Raw genomic sequence first — 19,898 nt, forward strand, 5'->3', positions numbered from 1 at the left:
ATCAAGTGGGCGGTCTGGAATTGGATCAATAGAAGACTATATTTCACAGTGTACTCTAAATTAAATTGTTTATGAAATAGATAAAATATTGATGAAAACATCTTGGCCAACATAGCAAAATGGCACCATTTTTTCAACACAGAAAATGTCCACACACAGAAGGCATGATTTCTCACACATCAGTCTTTATAATGCCCTGATCAGATCCTACTACCGCTCACCTTTGACCTCAGTGTATGTAACTCAAACCAGAACAGAGTCATTACTTAGACCAGCACAGAGGACAGGCTCACGTCCCCTTCCACCTCCAGGATATCTATCTGCTGGAGCAGGAAGTGGCGGTGGTTGTAGCTGAACATCTGGGCTCCGTTCACCATCACCCTGTAGCACTTGGTGTCACACATAATGGTGACCTGAAACACAGAACCTGACATGAGTGCTGAGTTTATCCAAGGAAAATAATACGGTACCATTGCAGCTAAAACACATTCAGAACTAATTTTAGCTCAAATTGTTGTCAATGCACAAAAAGTCAAAAATCCCAAATAAACGTTAAAATATAGCTAGCTTCCATACTACAGTATACAATCAGGTATAATGTAGTTTATACCGTAAAAGGCTGGCCTCTGTAGAAGGGCATGCCCCTGTCCTCTCCTCTGGACCCCACTGTTCCTTCAGCAGACTATTACGCACTACAACGTTCTCATTAAACCTGGGGTTGAAGTGGAGCGCCAACCCCGAGTCGAAACGCAGGTTGACGCAGAACCTGGAACCATAAAGACCATGATCATGGTTATAAGGCTTGACCAGGAATGTCAGGTTAGTTTACTAAATAAATTAACGCTCTGTGGTAGATACAGGAAAGAGTGTACAAAGGTAAGCCTACAACGAGTATCACCCTTACCTATGTCGGCCATTGATATGCTGAAGGAATGACATAGTACTGTATAGCTCTGTAATGTTCTGTTTCTATAGAGGGAGAACATTGCTGGTGGTGAGTGTTACACAATCGTGAAAGAAAAATTATACAAATAATTTGGAGGGCGACAGACAAATCTAAAAAGGACCTATTTCCTTATTATCTATCTGTATTGTCTGTAATGTACAGGTACACGATTCATAGTACCAACTTTGACCCATAGCAGGTGACAAGCAAATTAATGATGCAAGATGTGTTTAAATGAGTAAGTGTTACTTACTTATCAGCGTTGTGGTTGACCACACCCTGGATGATGATGTTTTTGCCTTGGTAAAGTCCACCTGCCATTATGTTTTTATAAGGCACAACCTGAGAACAGAGGATCCATAACATCACCATATCACCCTAACAATCTGTTTCGATACTACATAAATTAATGTAATTGTTCAGTCTGCACTTAAGTCTGTAGGTTAAAGAAGGGGTACTTACGAAGGATGGCTGGGGGGTGTATGGAAGGGGTGTCTATAAAATAAACACTGTACATTACCATCTGAAGAATAGCACCTTTCAGTACAGTCTCTAAACTACTTTAACCTTGTCAGAGCTTCATATTCATTTCAGCTTTATTAATTTATATAGATCAATGATACAACTCCAATCAAATTCCTGATGTTGGCCTCTACTCTACAAATTCTGAACTCTAAAAAGTTGATTCATTTGAATGCAACGCACCTGAACAAATCCTGGGGCACAAAATGCAGCCGAGAAAGCCTACAAAACAGACAAACAGCTGTCAAACAAGTATCAAATTAAACAAGGAAAGCATTAAAACAAGGAGATCATCCCTCAAAGCTAACATTGACTGAATGGAATGAAATGCAGTCATTTTATGGTCCCGTGTAGCTCAGTTGGTAGAGCATGGCGCTTGCAACGCCAGGGTTGTGGGTTCGTTTCCCACGGGGGGCCAGTATGAACATAAAAAAAAAAAAATGGTATGCACTCACTAAGAGCGTCTGCTAAATGACTAAAATGTAAATGTAAAAACACCCACCACCAGAAAAAAATTCTCAATACACCAAATTAGCCTTCAACCCAGCATGCTATAATCTACCTGTGTGGCATTACACAATTGAGGAGGAGTTTTGGGACCTGATTTACTTTGACGAGATCTATTTCGGTTCCGTTGACCCTGTAAACAAAGTGTCTATCTTGGGTTATGGCCTATGCTACTGTTTTGTGAGGACACAGATATGTAGTAATGTGCTTAGTAGTAATGTGCTTACTACTAATTACAAGTGTTTCCATACAACTGCAGGCCTTATGTAACTCCAAATACCAAAAACATTTCTATAACTAAGAATCCTATTGATCAGTATGTCTGTCATATGGAGAATACTCACACTGTGTGGATGGCCAGGATATCCTGGTTGGGGAGGAGGTAACTGGAGAAAATAAAATACATCACATTAAATTTTGCTGTGTAGGATATGGACAGACTCTCTTGGTTAACACATGTAAGTCTGAATACTATTTATTTAATTTATTAAAGTAGGGACTTTGATTTAAGTAGGAACTGAGGGAACTACTTATTTTGGATGCTAAAAAGATGTCCAAAACATCCTTACAATCATTATACACTCCGACCATGACAATTGCAAGTTGCAACCTGTTTTGCCAACTGGGTGGCATTCCAAACAACTGGCCAAGATAAGCAAATATGTCCTTGTTCAAGGTTGATCCTTTGGAACGCAAAGGTGTACTGTATTCTCCCAAACGGAGGACCTGTCAGATACTCACTGTCACTGCAGGGTTGGAGAAGGCAATGGATTGGATCTCCACTCCCCCATCCACGGAGATGGTGTCCACTCTGGAGAATGACAGCCGGTGCAGGTACTCCATGAAGTGGGCACCACTCACAATCATCTGGGATAAGACAGGATTTAGGAGAGACAAGAAATCAATGGCACATGGAGGAAAAATAATGAATAAGGGTTTGAATATGTTTTGCTCTCGAATAGAGATAAGATTCAATTCAATAAGTCCACAGTAAAAAAAAAAATGTGATAAGTCTCCTGACCGAATATGAATCTTGGTTGACCAGGAACATGAGGGTAAAGTTGGCCCCCCGGGTCATGGGTGCAGGGTATCCATTCATGCTCCTCTGAGCCCCACTTAGAGTGCTGCATGGTGTTGCAGATCACAACGTCTAGGAAGCCGTCATATCGGGGGTTGAAGTGGAGGGCTACGTCGGGATTTCCTCTTGAGCCACATTGCAAATTCACATGAAACCGACACGGAGTACAGAGAGAAGAAAGCGGGCCATATTTTAAAGTGATTCGGTTTAACAAGATCCCCTTCTGTGCTGATAGTGAGTGACAAGATTGAGCTAAAGGAGATTTGGCTGTCCTACAGTGAAAAAGAGATGCATGTCCTACTAGGTAGGTCTACCTCTGGGCTCCTGGCAGGACTCTCCCTGTCACAGTGATGGTCTTCCCCTCATGCAACCATGGCGTGTTGACACACTGGTGGTTTGTTGTGGCCGAGTATTGGTGCTAAACCGTGTTGTTGGAGTCCGGCATGCTAGCTGGCTGTGGCGTCTTATGACTAGGTGCCCTGGACGATTTTCACGGAAGAATACTGTACCTAGTTAGCTAGCTGAATAAACTAAGTTAGTCTATTCCTAGAAAACATTGAGCCGCTGTAGTTTACAACAATTATAGTTTCTGAGGTGGAAGTTGGGAGAGTTATATTTGGGTGTTGTGGTGAGGGAGGCCCCGCTCTCTCCTTTCCCAGATGTTTAGTTCATTTCATTCCGATCTCCTTTGCATTATTGTAGCCATTTTCTGCAGCCTGTCAACTATGCCTCTGTCTATCCCTGTTCTCTCCTCTCCGCACAGGCTATACAAACGCCTCACACCGCGTGGCTGCTGCCTCTCTAACCTGGTGGTCCCTGCACGCACCACCCACGTGGAGTTCCAGGTCTCAGGCAGCCTCTGGAACTGCCGTTCTGCTGCCAACAAGGCAGAGTTAATCTCAGCCTATGCTACCCTCCAGTCCCTCGACTTCTTGGCGCTGACGGAAACATGGATTACCACTGAAAACACTGCTACTCCTACTGCTCTCTCCTCGTCTGACCATGTGTTCTCGCATACCCCGAGAGCATCTGGTCAGCGGGGTGGTGGCACAGGAATCCTCATCTCTCCCAAGTGGACATTCTCTATTTTTCCCCTGACCCATCTGTCTATCTCCTCATTTGAATTCCATGCTGTCACAGTCACTAGCCCATTTAAGCTTAATATCCTTGTCATTTATCGCCCTCCAGATTCCCTTGGAGAGTTCATCAATGAGCTTGACGCCTTGATAAGTTACTTTCCTGAGGATGGCTCACCCCTCACAGTTCTGGGGGACTTCAACCTCCCTACGTCTATCTTTGACTCATTTCTCTCTGCCTCCTTTCCACTCCTCTCCTCTTTTGACCTCACCCTCTCACCGTCCCCCCCTACTCACAAGGCAGGCAATACGCTTGACCTCATCTTTACTAGATGCTGTTCTTCTACTAATCTCACTGCAACTCCCCTCCATGTCTCCGACCACTACTTTGTATCCTTTTCTCTCTCGCTCTCCTCCAACACTACTCACTCTGCCCCTACTCAGATGGTAATGCGCCGTCGCAACCTTCGCTCTCTCTCTCCCGCTACTCTCTCCTCTTCCATCCTATCATCTCTTCCCTCTGCTCAATCCTTCTCCCTCCAATCTCCTGATTCTGCCTCCTCAACCCTCCTCTCCTCCCTTTCTGCATCCTTTGACTCTCTATGTCCCCTATCCTCCCGGCCGGCTCGGTCCTCCCCTCCAGCTCCGTGGCTTGATGACTCATTGCAAGCTCACAGAACAGGGCTCCGGGCAGCCGAGCGGAAATGGAGGAAAACTAGACTCCCTGCGGACCTGGCATCTTTTCACTCCCTCCTCTCTACATTTTCTTCATCTGTTTCTGCTGCTAAGGCCACTTTCTACCACTCTAAATTCCAAGCATCTGCCTCTAACCCTAGGAAGCTCTTTGCCACCTTCTCCTCCCTGCTGAATCCTCCTCCCCCTCCCCCCTCCTCCCTCTCTGTGGATGACTTCGTCAACCATTTTGAAAAGAAGGTTGACGACATCCGATCCTCGTTTGTTAAGTCAAATGACACTGCTGGTCCTGCTCACACTGCCCTACCCTATGCTTTGACTTCTTTCTCCCCTTTCTCTCCAGATAAAATCTTGCGACTTGTGACGGCCGGCCGCCCAACAACCTGCCCGCTTGACCCTATCCCCTCCTCTCTTCTCCAGACCATCTCCGGTGACCTTCTCCCTTACCTCACCTCGCTCATCAACTCATCCTTGACCGCTGGCTATGTCCCTTCCGTCTTCAAGAGAGCGAGAGTTGCACACCTTCTCAAAAAACCAACAACTACAGACCAGTATCCTTTCTTTCTTTTCTCTCCAAAACTATTGAGTGTGCCGTCTTTAGCCAACTCTCTTGCTATCTCTCTCAGAATGACCTTCTTGATCCAAACCAGTCAGGTTTCAAGACTGGTCATTCAACTGAGACTGCTCTTCTATGTGTCACGGAGGCTCTCCGCACTGCTAAAGCTAACTCTCTCTCCTCTGCTCTTGTCCTTCTAGACCTGTCTGCTGCCTTTGATACTGTGAACCATCAGATCCTCCTCTCCACCCTCTCTGAGCTGGGCATCTCCGGCGCGGCTCACTCTTGGATTGCGTCCTACCTGACCGGTCGCTCCTACCAAGTGGCGTGGCGAGAAGCTGTCTCCGCACCACGTGCTCTCACCACTGGTGTCCCCCAGGGCTCAGTTCTAGGCCCTCTCCTATTCTCGCTATACACCAAGTCACTTGGCTCTGTCATATCCTCACATGGCCTCTCCTATCATTGCTACGCAGACGACACACAACTAATCTTCTCCTTTCCCCCTTCTGATAACCAGGTGGCGAATCGCATCTCTGCATGTCTGGCAGACATATCAGTATGGATGACGGATCACCACCTCAAGCTGAACCTTGGCAAGATGGAGCTGCTCTTCCTCCCGGGGAAGGACTGCCCGTTCCATGATCTCACCATCACGGTTGACAACTCCGTTGTGTCCTCCTCCCAGAGTGCGAAGAGCCTTGGCGTGACCCTGGACAACACCCTGTCGTTCTCCGCTAACATCAAGGCGGTGACCCGATCCTGTAGGTTCATGCTCTACAACATTCGGAGAGTACGACCCAGCCTTACACAGGAAGCGGCACAGGTCCTAATCCAGGCACTTGTCATCTCCCGTCTGGATTACTGCAACTCGCTGTTGGCTGGGCTCACTGCCTGTGCCATTAAACCCCTACAACTCATCCAGAATGCCGCAGCCCGTCTGGTGTTCAACCTTCCCAAGTTCTCTCACGTCACCCCGCTCCTCCGCACACTCCACTGGCTTCCAGTTGAAGCTCGCATCTGCTACAAGACCATGGTGCTTGCCTACGGAGCTGTGAGGGGAACGGCACCTCCGTACCTTCAGGCTCTGATCAGTCCCTACACCCAAACGAGGGCATTGCGTTCATCCACCTCTGGCCTGCTGGCTCCCCTACCTCTGCGGAAGCACAGTTCCCGCTCAGCCCAGTCAAAACTGTTCGCTGCTCAGCAAAAAACAACACTTGACCAGGCTAGGTCTGCCTGATAAGATTAGGGACTTTGCAAGAGACTTAGTTGAACACTTTAAACGTTCACAATGGCCACATCAAGCATTTTGTAACCAATAACAATCTAAAAGGTTATGGTATCCTTTCTTCTTACCTTCTTTCATTAATTATATCAATCACTTAAGTTTTTAGGTGTCAAATTTGGATATGAAAATGACAGAAAATATAGACAGACCTATTCAATGTTTTTCAGTCCTGTTCCTGAGGAACCCATTTTTATTCTAGTCCACTAAACTCATTACATTTACATTTACGTCATTTAGCAGACGCTCTTATCCAGAGCGACTTACAAATAGGTGCATTCACCCTAAAGCCAGTGGGATAACCACTTTACAATATCTTTTTTTTATTTTTTTTTATCCTATCATCACTAACATACCCATTGCACCTGATTTTAGTTGCATCAGATGTGCTGGTGGGTGCTGGGCTAGAATAAAAATGTGCAATCTTGGGTGCTGGGCTAGAAGAAAATGTGCAATCTGTGGGTCCCGAATATAAAAATATAGTGGAACATTACACCAAAAATAAAGTACCAAAATGACTCCCGAAACTCACATATACTGGGGCCTGAAAAAAGACATGTGAATAATGTCGAAGTAGAATTCTTACCGGATTGTAAAACGGTTGCTGACAAGCCATGCTTCAAAGTGGCTCTCATCTGTCTGTTCGATTTTTTGGCGAATCTAGAGTGCAGCACGCAGACGTCTGGCAGTTCAATTCTACCGCGTTCAAAACAACTGGGAATTCGGAAAAATACGAGGTGAAATCATGACGTCAGTGATCTTCAGGTCGGGAAGTAAGAGCTCTAGGAGGCACAATTTCCCAGTTGGAATTCCGAGGTAGTTTTTTCCCCGAGTTCCCTGTTGTTCTGAACGCACTGAAGTCGGAAGTCAGAGATTTCCGAGTTCCCAGTTATTTTGAACGCGTCATTCGTAAATTATTTTGTTTCCTCTTGCATAAATTTCGCCATCCGCGATCCGCTCTTCAGTTTCCTCCTGAATTTTTGTGCGCGAATACACAATACTTTACGGTATCGCGTATTTTCTGGTAGGGAAACTGAGTCGGATGCACTCTCGTGCACAGATAGAGACGATAGCTACAAATAATTCCAAGCAAACAGTTTGAATCACACGTATTCAATCTTCCATAATCAAAATTATACCAAATCGTTTATTTCATTTTCGTGCCTTATCAAAAATTACTTTGATATCACAGGTGAGGTTTACAGTCATGACAAAACACAGCACGCACACACAGCGCGCGCACACACACACACACACACACACACACACACACACACACACACACACACACACAGCTTCACAGCAAGATCTAAGTGAGCTTGAGTTGACCCTTGTATTAATTGTTTTATTTTTGCACCGTCTCTATGCACACTCACTGGACTCTACACACTCACACACACAGACATTCCAACACACACATAACATTCACACGTATTTATACTCTACACACGCACAGTTGCACACAAACTCACTTACAATCATCATTTAACCTGCTGCTACTCTGTTTATCATATATCTTGATGCCTAGTCACCTTACACCTATATCTACCTCGATCGCTCCAGTATCACTGCACATTGTAAATATGGTATTGGAACTTACCGACTTGGAACTGAATACTTGCCTTTGGAAAGTATTAAGACCCCTTGACTTTTTCCACATTTAGTTACATTACAGCCTTATTCTAAAATGGATTAAATTGTGTTTTTCCCTCATCAATCTATACACAATCCCCCATAATGCAAAGCAAAAACAGGACTAGAATTATTTTGCATATTTATTTAAAAAAAGAAGGAAATATGACATTTACATAAGTATTCAGACCCTTTACTCAGTACTTTGTTGAAGCACCTTTGACAGCGATTACAGCCTCGAGTCTTCTTGGGTATGACGATACAAGCTTGGCACACCTGTATTTGGGGACTTTCTCCCATTCTTCTCTGTAGATCCTCTCAAGCTCTGTCATGTGTGGCTCAGTTGGTAGAGCATGGCGCTTGCAACGCCAGGGTTGTGGGTTTGATTCCCACAGAGGACCAGTACAAAAATGTATGCACTTACTGCTGTAAGTCGCTCTGGATAAGAGCGTCTGCTAAATGACTAAAATGTCAAAAAATGTTGGATGGGGAGCGTCGCTGCACAGCTATTTTCAGGTCTCTTCCGAGATGTTCGATCTGGTTCAAGTCAGGGCTCTGGCTGGGCCACTCAAGGACATTCAGAGACTTGTCCTGAAGCCACTCCTGCGTTGTCTTGGCTGTGTGCTTAGGGTTGTTGTCCTGTTGGAAGGTGAACCTTCGCCCCAGTCTGAGGTCCTGAGCGCTCTGGAGCAGGTTTTCATCAAGGATCTCTCTGTACTTTGCTCCGTTTATCTTTCCCTTGATCCTGACAAGTCTCCCGGTCCCAGCCGTTGAAAAACATCCCCACAGCATGATGCTGCCACCACTATGCTTCACCGTAGGGATGGTGCCAGGTTTCCTCCAGACGTGACGCTTGGCATTCAGGCCAAATAGTTCAATCTTGGTTTCATCACACCAGAGAATCTTGTTTGTCATGGTCTGAGAGTCGTTTAGGTGTCTTTTGGCAAACTCCAAGCGGGCTGTCATGTGCCTTTTACTGAGGAGTGGCTTCCGTCTGGCTACTCTACCATAAAGGCCTGATTGGTGGAGGGCTGCAGAGATGGCTGTCCTTCTGGAAGGTTCTCCCATCTCCACAGAGGAACTTTGGAGCTCTGTCAGAGTGACCATCGGGTTCTTGGTCACCTCCCTGACCAAGGCCCTTCTCCCCCGATTTCTCAGTTTGGCCAGGAGGCCAGCTCTAGGAAGAGTCTTGGTGGTTCCAAACTTCTTCCATTTAAGGATGATGGAGGCCACTGTGTTCTTGGGGGCCTTCAATGCTGCAGACATTTTTTGGTACCCTTCCCCAGATCTGTACCTCGACACAATCTACGGACAATTCCTTCGACCTCATGGCTTGGTTTTTGCAATGACATGCACTGTCAACTGTGGGACATTATATAGACAGGTGTGTGCCTTTCCAAATCATGTCCAATAAATTGAATTTACCACAGGTGGACTCTAATCAAGTTGTAGAAATGTCTCAAGGATGCTCAATGGAAACAGGATACACCTGAGCTCAATTTCGAGTGTCATAGCAAATGGTCTGAATACTTATGTAAATAAGGTATTTCTGTTTTTTTATTTTTAATCAATGTACAAACATTTCTAAAAACCTGTTTTCGCTTTGTCATTATGGCGTATTGTGTGTAGATTGATGAGGAAAATGTTTTATTTAATCAATTTTAGAATAAGGCTGTAAAGTAACAAAATGTGGAAAAAGGGAAGGGGTCTTAATACAGTTACAGGCACTATAACTGCTCCCCGTGGGCATATAATATTAAGGTATGGAGGCTTTTACGCACATCCAAAATAATAACGGGAGCAGGCTAAAATAATTATAAAAAGGGGATGTCCGCTCACTGTTTTGCTGCTCCCAAATTTGATGTTTTAATAAAGCTTTGGTGATTAAGATTTATTTCAAAGCGGTCTCACGAGCCAAACCCTTTATTGATGATAGGCTGCTATTTGGCGATTGCATTGGGCAGGATCCCCAAAAAACAGCCTTCATTGAGGGGAAGGGAGGGGAGGCTATGCTTTGTTTTTAATTAAATGAAACGAAAAACAAAAATTCTGTTTTTTAAAACAACTACCATATTTCTAAATAGGATGGGGTCACTAGTTTATTGTATATTACAGTGAATTTAAAAAAATTTTCTCAAAAATTAAATACAAGGGTCAGCTCAAGCTCAGTTAGATCTTGCTGTGAAGCTGTGTGTGTGCATGTGCGTGTGTTTGTCTGCCATGACCGTAAACGTCTTGCTTAAACCATTTAACATTTGCTAAACAGCACCCCCGTTAGGCTAGTGCTGCCTCACTCTACCCGTGATATGAAAGTATTTTTTGATAAAGCACGAACATGAAATAAACGATTTGGTATTATTTTTATTATGGAAGATTGAGTAAGTGTATATCTGTGCATGAGTGCATCCGACTCAGTTTCTCTACCAGAAAACACGCGATACCCACAAATTCAGGAGGAAACTGAAGAGCAGTTGGCTTGACACGGTTTTGAAAATGTCAGCTCACTTGACAGTAGTAATTGAAACCGTGACGCTCAGATAAGAGAACAACTGACACCTTCTATGCAAAGTACACCTGCAGTGTGCAGCGGCCTTTGCTGACTGGTGATTGCCATTCACTTCCATTTAAATGGTTCCGTTCCCTTGTATCCGTTCCTTCGTGAGAATTGCTAGGTGAATTAATATATTACTTTCACATAAATCACTCTAGGACCAGAGGTATTTAAGGAATTAAAATTGGAAAAGGATTGCATCTAATCTGAAGGCCACCACATGGGTTTATCTTGCTTCCCAAGTGCCCATTTGACACCAAAAATTTTTTGGACAGCCCTGGGCCTCTTTGTCTAGCGAGCCCACCCTAGAACCTGCATGGCCTCTTTGGTCCATGGCAGCCTCAGCGCCACATCCTAGGTGTTACCTCATCATATTACCTACATTTCTATCTGATTAGATTTTGTAGGCAATGTGTCCTCGAACATAGTCTTTGGTGTCCATTATCTATAATAATAAAAAATTATACTATGTGTATTATCTCTGTTGAATTGGGCAGACAAGGGATGGCTACAAACTAAAACTAAATGAAAAAGTCATTTCAATAAAACATACTACACTAGTTTCCAGACATGTTAATTCATTTAGATATTTGTTTTTATGGCCTTATGTTCTTACTCCTCATCATATCTTTTGAACATATTATGGCATGGGCACAGCGTGACCAGCGGCACTAACTGTAAATATAACTGACTGTAAAAGCCCATAACATAACTGAAATACTTTATTAAATTCAGCTCAAACTAATTATGACATAACAAGCTTCATTTTATTCTTTCAAGGATGAAAACAGAAACTGTGTTCACATAATGGTAGCCACATGCAATACAAAAATATGAATTTTTACATGACATAAAAAACATGAATTGACCCATTCAAAAAGAAATGTACAGTATTTTTACAGTATTTTGTACATGAAAAAATATAAAGATATATACATCTGTAATAGGGGAGAAGTACCTATTTAAAAATGCAATGATGTATTGTACATATAAAATGTTTGTACAAATATTAAAATAGTTAATTAGCTGTACATTAAATAATGTATATACATGTATATCTTACATACAATTGATATCATCAATACATTTACTGCAGTCTTTCACTAAATCAACCCTACATGTTCCAATACAATACACTCACAAACAAACACACAAATACAAGCACACCAACTGAAGCTGGCCATCACTAATGTAATACACACAAGCACGCACAAGAGGTAATGTTTAAGGAGTAAATTATAGGACACTTTTGTGCCAGGTTCCTGTTCTATTTTTTTTGCGCTGTAAATGAATGTACTAAGCTATTGACCTACCTCTCTACACCACTCATAGGCTGAGAGAAGGCATCCCTGCTTCTCCGTGGCTCCCTCTTATGCATTTTAATAATCAGGGCACTCGCTTCATTATCAAATACCTTCATAAATAACCAACATGATTCCATTCCCAGTGTGTAGTGAGATGAGAGGAAGGTCACATTGCATGCTGACACCTCTTAACTGTGGTTTCAACATATTCATTCTTCATTTTTGCAATGAGCTGTTTCAAATGTATGGTTTCATCAGATTCTACTCAGACAAGCAACTTGGAGACAAGAGTCAATTCAATCATGCTCTCCCAACTCCTGAGAACTGTCCTTTCAAACTTCATGGAACAAAAAAATAAACACTGCGAAAATGATTACTCAAAATAGGAACCAACAACTAAAGGTAAATGTTTGTATCTTATAGTTTTTTCTCCTGTTGAAATAATGTGTAGAGGTCGTGAGCAGGAGGCAGACAGAGGGCAACACGGTGACAGTGTCGCAGCGCATGCCATTGAAAAACTGCAGAGAGCTGAAGGGTAAGAGTCAAGAGGCAGTTGGATTACATCACTCAAGCAGCCCGAAGCTTCAAGACCACAATGAGAAAAGAGGAGTAGGGAGTGAATGCAGTGGTCCATTTAGGATAGGAGTTAAAACCATTGTTTTGGTCCAGCAAGTGTCTGGGTCGCGTCGTCTGGGAGCCCCCCTGGGAGCCCCCAGTAGGAAGAACCACATCACAGCAGCACAGACAGGAGGGAGAGCAGGGCAGGCTGCAGACGGAGCAGAGCACAGCAGAGCAGCCGTCAGGCTCATGCCACAGTACACCAGTCAGTCTCAGCACAGACAACACACGCCAGTTATTCACAAGCCTCACATAGTCCAAAAAGCAACAGTAGAAAAGAATGAAGGCAATCTGTTTTGAGACGAAGGAAGGAAAGTTGAGGGGAGGTAGTGAAGTACTACCCTTGGCCTCCTCAGTCCAGCACCCTTCTCTCCCACACAACGAAACACTACAGTTTAATAGATATGGAAGATCAGGCTGTGGGTTAGTTGAAGCAGTGTCTGTATCAGACAGAGTCAATGCTTTGATCAATCCTAAAAGTTAAGGATTTCAGGAGCATGCAAGGCAGACCCAGGCTTTGTTTTGCATTGCTTATGTTTCATAGTGACGGCTACAACCTATATTAGGAAGAGAGAAAACAGAAAGAGAGAGAACATAGGAAACATGGAGGTTAGAGACTGTTAGTGAAACTATAATAACAGGTTAACATTAAGAGATAATGATTTGAGAAGAAGACCGGTGCAGTAGAAGAGACAGGTAAATACTTCAACATGAAACAAGGGGCCAGATTTCTGCATCACAGAAAGCTCAAATGAGCCTCAAAAACCTCTTTCAGGATTTACAAGCCCATGCAGTGTCCCAACAGACCATAGCAAACACCATGCAAGCTGGTAAGTGCTTCTCTTCCCATTCAAATTCTGGCATGCTATGCAGGCACACTTTGTTGGGGCATCAGTGGCATCATTACTGATAGTGTTGGCAAAGGACAGCTTGTTTGAAAACAAACAGAAGACCAGTAGCTAGCTCCACTAGCAGAACATTGTTGAACTGGTAGGGGCTGTTACTGGACAAGTAGTTAATGCGAGAGAAGACTCCACCCATGAACCTTTGAGTAACAGGCATGCAGTATGTAGTGAATGAGGAGTGACAGAGAGCTAGCAGGAGAGATATGGTAGGAGAGGAGTGAAGGTGGAGAGACAAATCTGGACCAGGTACTGTGTATCTAACATATGAGAAGAGGAGAGGGGTGGGGAGGTGTAGGGGTACAGAGCAGGTCAGGAAAATGTCCAGGAAAGGTAGGGACAAAACAATGCTTTTAAACAGAAAAGTACACTCACAGTCACATCCTGGAGGAGATAGAGTTTGGGAAACAGAAGATAAAACAGAAAATTCCCTTAGCATCACATATAATGGTTAATTTCTAAATGCTTCACCATTAGAAACCACCGTCCCTCATATTACAGCGGTCAACGTATCTGTAATGGACCGTCAAGAGGGTATGTGGCTCATGACTATCATGACTATAAACTACTACCTAGTCCCCATCAGTTTGACATCTGTGGCCCTAATACTGCACAGCAATCTGGGGGTCATCCTTTACATGCCTTCAGCTGTTTCATACACAAGTCCGTTCTAGACGAATCAGAACCCAGTGAGGGGTCAGAGTGCATGGCAGGGCGGGGCAGGCAGGACATGTCTTACTCCCATGCCTCCACCTCTACCTCCACCTCTAGGATACGTACTCTGCAGACTTCCAGAAGTGTCCAGGGTGGGACAGTCTCCGGTTGAGTTTGGGCAGCTTCTCCAGCATGTCAGCCAGCTGGGTGAAGGTGGGTCGCTCCCTCAGGTCATAGGCCCAGCAGGCAGACAGGATCTCCTACACAGACATAGACAGGAAGGATTAACGTCATCACTTCATGCCAACACAATGCAGAGATGTATCCTGTACTTAGCTTTAATTTCTTCTCTACTCTATCAAGGTCATCCCTTAAAAACATAGCATTAGCATGAGCAAATATCCTCACTTACCCTGCTAGGATTAAGAAAGATGCAATATCCCCCCAAATGTATGTGCATAGATTTCACCAGAGCATGTGAGCGGAGTTGAGCAGAGGAAAATCCCGCTCATTTGCTCATGGAGTGGTGCTTGCGCACTGCTCTGCCACTCCATGTCCTTTCCAACCGCTCCGCTAAAAACTGCTCCGCGCTCATAGGAAAAAAAACTGCCGCTCCAAATTCACTCCATTCATTACATTACAATCACAATTTAACCAACACCCATCTATTTTTGTGCCTACCAGGACCTACCATTTGGTTTTGAAGTATTGAAACCAAACCACATGGATTTAAATGAAAAGTATTTGAATAAACATGAAAAGGTGAATGAAAGAAGCGCACATCATTTCAAATAGGCTACATATCATATTAAACAGCATATAAACTCTAAAGGCCAGTCTGTGGCTTCAGGCTCATGCGATGGTGCCTGGAGAGCAGGCCAGCAGCGGAGAATATCCTCTCCACACTCGCAGAGCCACTGGGGATGCTAAACACCCTTTTGGCCACTCTGGGCAGGCAGGGCAGAGATGCAGAGTTTTTTTTCTTTTTTTCTATAGGTAGGCCTAAAGTTTTTAAGCAAAATAATCCAATCAAAACGGAAAGCTCCTTGACTGTGGGAATATGCCAATATCAATGATTGCCTATTCTATAGATAATAGAATAAAAATGAAATAAACATTTAAGAGATCTGATTTTTAGTTCATAAATACTTTGCTACAATGACACACTTAGTTATCTACCTACCTCATTCCTTTCTTTTAGCATGTGCACGTAGTAAGTACACCATAATGCCTTCAGGATACGTGTCTTTTCAAATTCCACAATGATTCTTTAGTTGTGGACATTATATCACCGCACTCCCTCTTTATCAGTTTCTTTATGAAAATATTTTGCGAACTCCATGACAGTAGCTAAAGCAAGGGGCTATAGCAGCACACAAGTAGACTACAAATGCATCCTGGGCCGGGCATGCCCTGAGTTTGTGAAGTGAGCGCTACTGGAGCGAAATTGGAGCGGGCGAGAAGGCCGACTCTCCAGGCTTTGGGAATCTCGCTCCGCGTTCCAGTCAAATTGGGCACGCTCCACTCCTTGCTCCGCTCCAGCTCCAGCTCCGCTCACATACTCTGTCTGGCACACAGCAGTGCTTCCCCCCTCCACTCACCGTGACCTCCTTGCCCAGGCTGATCTCTGCCAGGACCTTCTTGATGCCCTCGCCGCTCCCCACCTGCCAGATGGTAGCCTCCACAGGCTGGTTGGTGATAGGCCAGTCCCTAGCTTGGAGCTCGTACCAAATGGTGCTAAAAGGGGGCAACCAGCAATATGGTCATTCCCCAGAGCCAGTTAACTGTAAAGTGAAGCAGTCTCAAAGAGAAAAACTATTGTGCTATCAAAGATAAAGAAAGGGTACTTCAGAATGTGCTTAGAGAACGTACCCAAAGGCGTAGACGTCTGCAGCGTTGGAGAAGGGCAGGCGGTCCTCGTTGTTTCCAGGGCTCATCCTGCGTACGATCTCTGGCGCCAGGTAACAGATCCAGCCATGTGGAAGCTTCAGCTCGTTGTCTCGCCTGTGAAGGAAGACACACACACACAATAAGAAACCACTGTTAGGAGAACACAGACCCACTCAGCATCCACCAGCTGAGATGATAGCTGTAGGAACCAATATGCAGAGTCCATACCTTCCCTCCTGAACCACTCCAGATATCCCAAACAGGCCAAAGTCTGTAATAATCACTTTATTGGTGTCATGAAAGACGTTCTTCGACTTCAAGTCCTTGTGGACAATGCCTTTGGCATGCAGGTAGCCCATTCCCTGTGTGGATTGAAGGAAGGAAATACGGACATACAGAAAATATATATTACACATACTGTATATGTCAACATTACCGATTTACCTGTACAAATCTGAAAGGACTGAACAGGAATAGAAGTTCACCTTTACAATTTCTTGAGCAATTTGCCTCGTCTTGTTTATATCCAGTGTGTTTTTGGTGTCCCGAACGACAGAGTATAGTGTCCTCCCTTTACAGAAACTGGAGAGAAACAAGTAAACCACAGCTGTGGTGGACTGAATATACCAAAGAGATATTCATTCTGGATGTAAGTTATCCCCTCCCCCTACCTGGTGATGATGGCGAGGTGGGGCGGGGCCATGCAGGCTCCCATGAAGAGGACCACGTTCTCATGACGGGTCTGTCTGTAGTTCATCACCTCTTTCTTAAACAGCTTTAGGTGGTCCTGGTTGTTCCCATCTATCTCCAGCAGCCGGATGGCCACTTCTCCATGCCAACGGCCCTTATGAACCTTGCCCCAACGGCCCTGGAGTGAAGGAGGGAGTCATTTAATGACACTTTCAGAAACACACATTCAATGGCTTTGAACAGAAAACACTGATAGTTTGATGCATATGTAGCTCGATCATTGAAAAGGTTATCTCCAGTGAAAAAAGTGTGTTCTATTGCCCTCTTACCTTCCCAATGAGCTCTCCCAGGTCCAGCTGTTCGAAGGGAATGTCCCACTCCTGGAGGTAGACACTGGTCTGGCTGGCCTTACGGGAGATGGGTCCTTTCCAGCGACCTCCCCGTGAGCTGGGCAGGTCATCCAACTCATCACCATCACACTCACCGTCCGAACCCCCATTCAGCCCACTCCCACTCCCATCCCCATCATCATCTTCATCCTCCTCATCTTCCTCCTCCTCTACTGGGTCTGGGTCAATCTCAGGTTCAACCTCCTCCTCCTCTTCCTCCTGTAAGATATTCATGCATGGTCAATGTTTGGTTTTGGGCATGTGTCTGCACATATGTTACAGTTACTTTGCACACACACACACACACACACACACACACACACACACAGTTTTTACCTCTCCGTCCTCATCCTCAGCCAGTTCAGCATGCATGTCATCTGCTGGTTCAGTCTCACTGTTGGGACAGGGTAAACCACAGTCACAATGTCAGAGTGTGCTGAGTATTGCACCATTAAAACACTATTGATAAATTAAATAGACAAGCGAGCCTTACACTGTGTCCTGGAGGGCTTCAGAGTGCAACATAGTGGAACTGGACACATCTGGGAGAAAATAATACAAATATGAAGTATGCAATAAAAGTATTTTTGCTTGTAAAGCCAAACTTGCATCCCTCATGCAGTTTCTTTGCCCACTTATATTGGCCCCTTGCCATAGCAATGTGTTGACAACCACCACCACCACAATATGATAACACATGCAATTCTGAAACTCCCCAGCAGGTGGCACAGAGACCCATCTCCACATGAGATAATGCAGTCTAAATATCACACAGCACAACACATTGTTCCAAGGCATTCACAAATGCACCACTTGGTCATATAATTCACTAAGCCTGTGAATACATGCAGGAGATAGAGAGAGTTGACAGGGTTGGTTGGGGCTGGGGATGTGGGCAGGAGTGAGCGCCGCACAACAGTCTGTCTGGGACTGTACCGTAAACTCACCAGGGAAGATAAACTGCTGTCTATGCTGAAAGTAGCAGGCAGCTTAGGGAAAAGAGAGGGAATAACCAACAAGCATGGAGAGGAGAGAAGGACTCTGGGTTAGAGTAGCCATTAAAACAACCCTAGTCACACCCACCCACCCACAGGAGTTCTTCTGTGTTAGTGGTATTAATGTGAGGACGGCCACTGCTGTCCGGCCATTCCACTCCAAGTCAAGCATTCACTAAACAGAAAATGTGACTCAGGGAGACATTCTGTGTAATCAAGAACACAATGCAAGCATGCAACTTGATAGTGGGAGTATGCTGGCTTAACTGTGTGCAGTGGACATGCTTGTGTGGTTGTTTATATATCAGTGTGTGTATATTCATGTGTGTGTTTGTGTGTGAGAGCGAGAGACAGAGACTCCAGGTGATTGTGTGTATTTGGGTATTTGTATAGGTGTGTGAGTGATGGTCAGGGACCTACCTGGGAAGTGGAAGCGGTTCTCCCGGTGGCCCTTGGGCGAAGGGTTGGGGGGCGGGGTGGCACTGGGAGGGTTCTGGAAGGGGGCAGGGGAGGAGGGCGTGGAGGAGGTGGTGGAGGACGGATTACTGCTTGAGTCCAACTGGTTCAGCACAGGGGGGTGATCCTGAGAGAAGGAGAACAAATACACACTGATCAGAGTCAATAACACACCTGTCTGTCCTAACAGCATCATGCACATGATTATCATCAAAGCTGTGATGTAATATCTAAGCAGGTGTGATTGGCTCTACCTTTTTGGTGATGGCCTTTGGTAGTGTGCCAAACTGTGGTGCCTCTGATGGCCGGTCCACAGGGTTGTTGATGTCAGACGGCACAGACTCAGTCCTCCGGATTTTGGTGACTGGAAAGAAGAGATTGGGATCATAACCCTAATACTTGTTGAATCTATTTAGCAGGTTGACGTTTATTGGGATGAGTCTTGTCCTGGAGGTAGAACTGAGCAATTTCTGTTAGATGTGCCAGCTGCAAAGTCAAAATTGTCTATATTGTAAAAATGTATGAAAACAAAAATTAGCTTTTTTGTTCTTAATTTAAGGTTAGACTTTGGCATTAGGGTTTTTTATATTTTATTTTATTTTATTTCACCTTTATTTAACCAGGTAAGCCAGTTGAGAACAAGTTCTCATTTACAACTGCGACCTGGCCAAGATAAAGCAAAGCAGTGCGATAAAAACAACAACACAGAGTTACATATGGGGTAAACAAAACATAAAGTCAAAAATACAACAGAAAATATATATACAGTGTGTGCAAATGTAGTAAATTATGGAGGTAAGGCAATAAATAGGCCATAGTGCAAAATAATTACAATTTAGTATTAACACTGGAATGATAGATGTGCAAGAGATGATGTGCAAATAGAGATACTGGGGTGCAAATGAGAAAAATAAATAACAATATGGGGATGAGGTAGTTGGGTGGGCTAATTTCAGATGGGCTGTGTACAGGTGCAGTGATCGGTAAGGTGCTCTGACAACTGATGCTTAAAGTTAGTGAGGGAGATAAGAGTCTCCAGTTTCAGAGATTTTTGCAATTCGTTCCAGTCATTGGCAGCAGAGAACTGGAAGGAATGGCGGCCAAAGGAGGTGTTGGCTTTGGGGATGACCAGTGAGATATACCTGCTGGAGCGC

At 44.5% G+C, this 19,898-nt stretch overlaps 1 protein-coding gene and 1 pseudogene across 2 annotated transcripts in view; both read right to left on the reverse strand.

Annotated features, from left to right (window-relative positions):
* Positions 1 to 266: 266 nt before the first annotated feature.
* LOC311143122 (galectin-9-like) lies at positions 267 to 14,402 on the reverse strand (annotated as a pseudogene). Its single transcript has 12 exons — positions 14,313 to 14,402; positions 14,046 to 14,054; positions 3,368 to 3,441; positions 2,997 to 3,208; positions 2,717 to 2,842; positions 2,320 to 2,361; positions 2,031 to 2,108; positions 1,652 to 1,690; positions 1,409 to 1,441; positions 1,200 to 1,288; positions 611 to 766; positions 267 to 413 (listed from the first exon to the last, which is right to left on the reverse strand). The product of its transcript is annotated as a galectin-9-like (transcript).
* LOC311142873 (kinase suppressor of Ras 1-like) overlaps positions 13,160 to 19,898 on the reverse strand; it is a 51,423-nt gene continuing 44,684 nt past the window's right edge. Inside the window, exons 9-20 of the mRNA XM_084178574.1 lie at positions 18,999 to 19,108; positions 18,709 to 18,871; positions 18,241 to 18,282; positions 17,787 to 17,835; positions 17,630 to 17,687; positions 17,234 to 17,512; positions 16,886 to 17,082; positions 16,700 to 16,796; positions 16,443 to 16,576; positions 16,197 to 16,328; positions 15,926 to 16,061; positions 13,160 to 14,584 (exon numbers count right to left, since the gene is read on the reverse strand). Coding sequence (XP_084034700.1) covers positions 14,438 to 14,584; positions 15,926 to 16,061; positions 16,197 to 16,328; positions 16,443 to 16,576; positions 16,700 to 16,796; positions 16,886 to 17,082; positions 17,234 to 17,512; positions 17,630 to 17,687; positions 17,787 to 17,835; positions 18,241 to 18,282; positions 18,709 to 18,871; positions 18,999 to 19,108 — 1,544 coding nt within the window. The 3' untranslated portion in view covers positions 13,160 to 14,437. The remainder of the gene's footprint in view (positions 14,585 to 15,925; positions 16,062 to 16,196; positions 16,329 to 16,442; positions 16,577 to 16,699; positions 16,797 to 16,885; positions 17,083 to 17,233; positions 17,513 to 17,629; positions 17,688 to 17,786; positions 17,836 to 18,240; positions 18,283 to 18,708; positions 18,872 to 18,998; positions 19,109 to 19,898) is intronic.

Source organism: Coregonus lavaretus (genome assembly GCF_964263955.1).
Source record: "Coregonus lavaretus genome assembly, chromosome: 15".
In the NCBI taxonomy this organism is placed as follows: Eukaryota; Metazoa; Chordata; class Actinopteri; order Salmoniformes; family Salmonidae; genus Coregonus; species Coregonus lavaretus.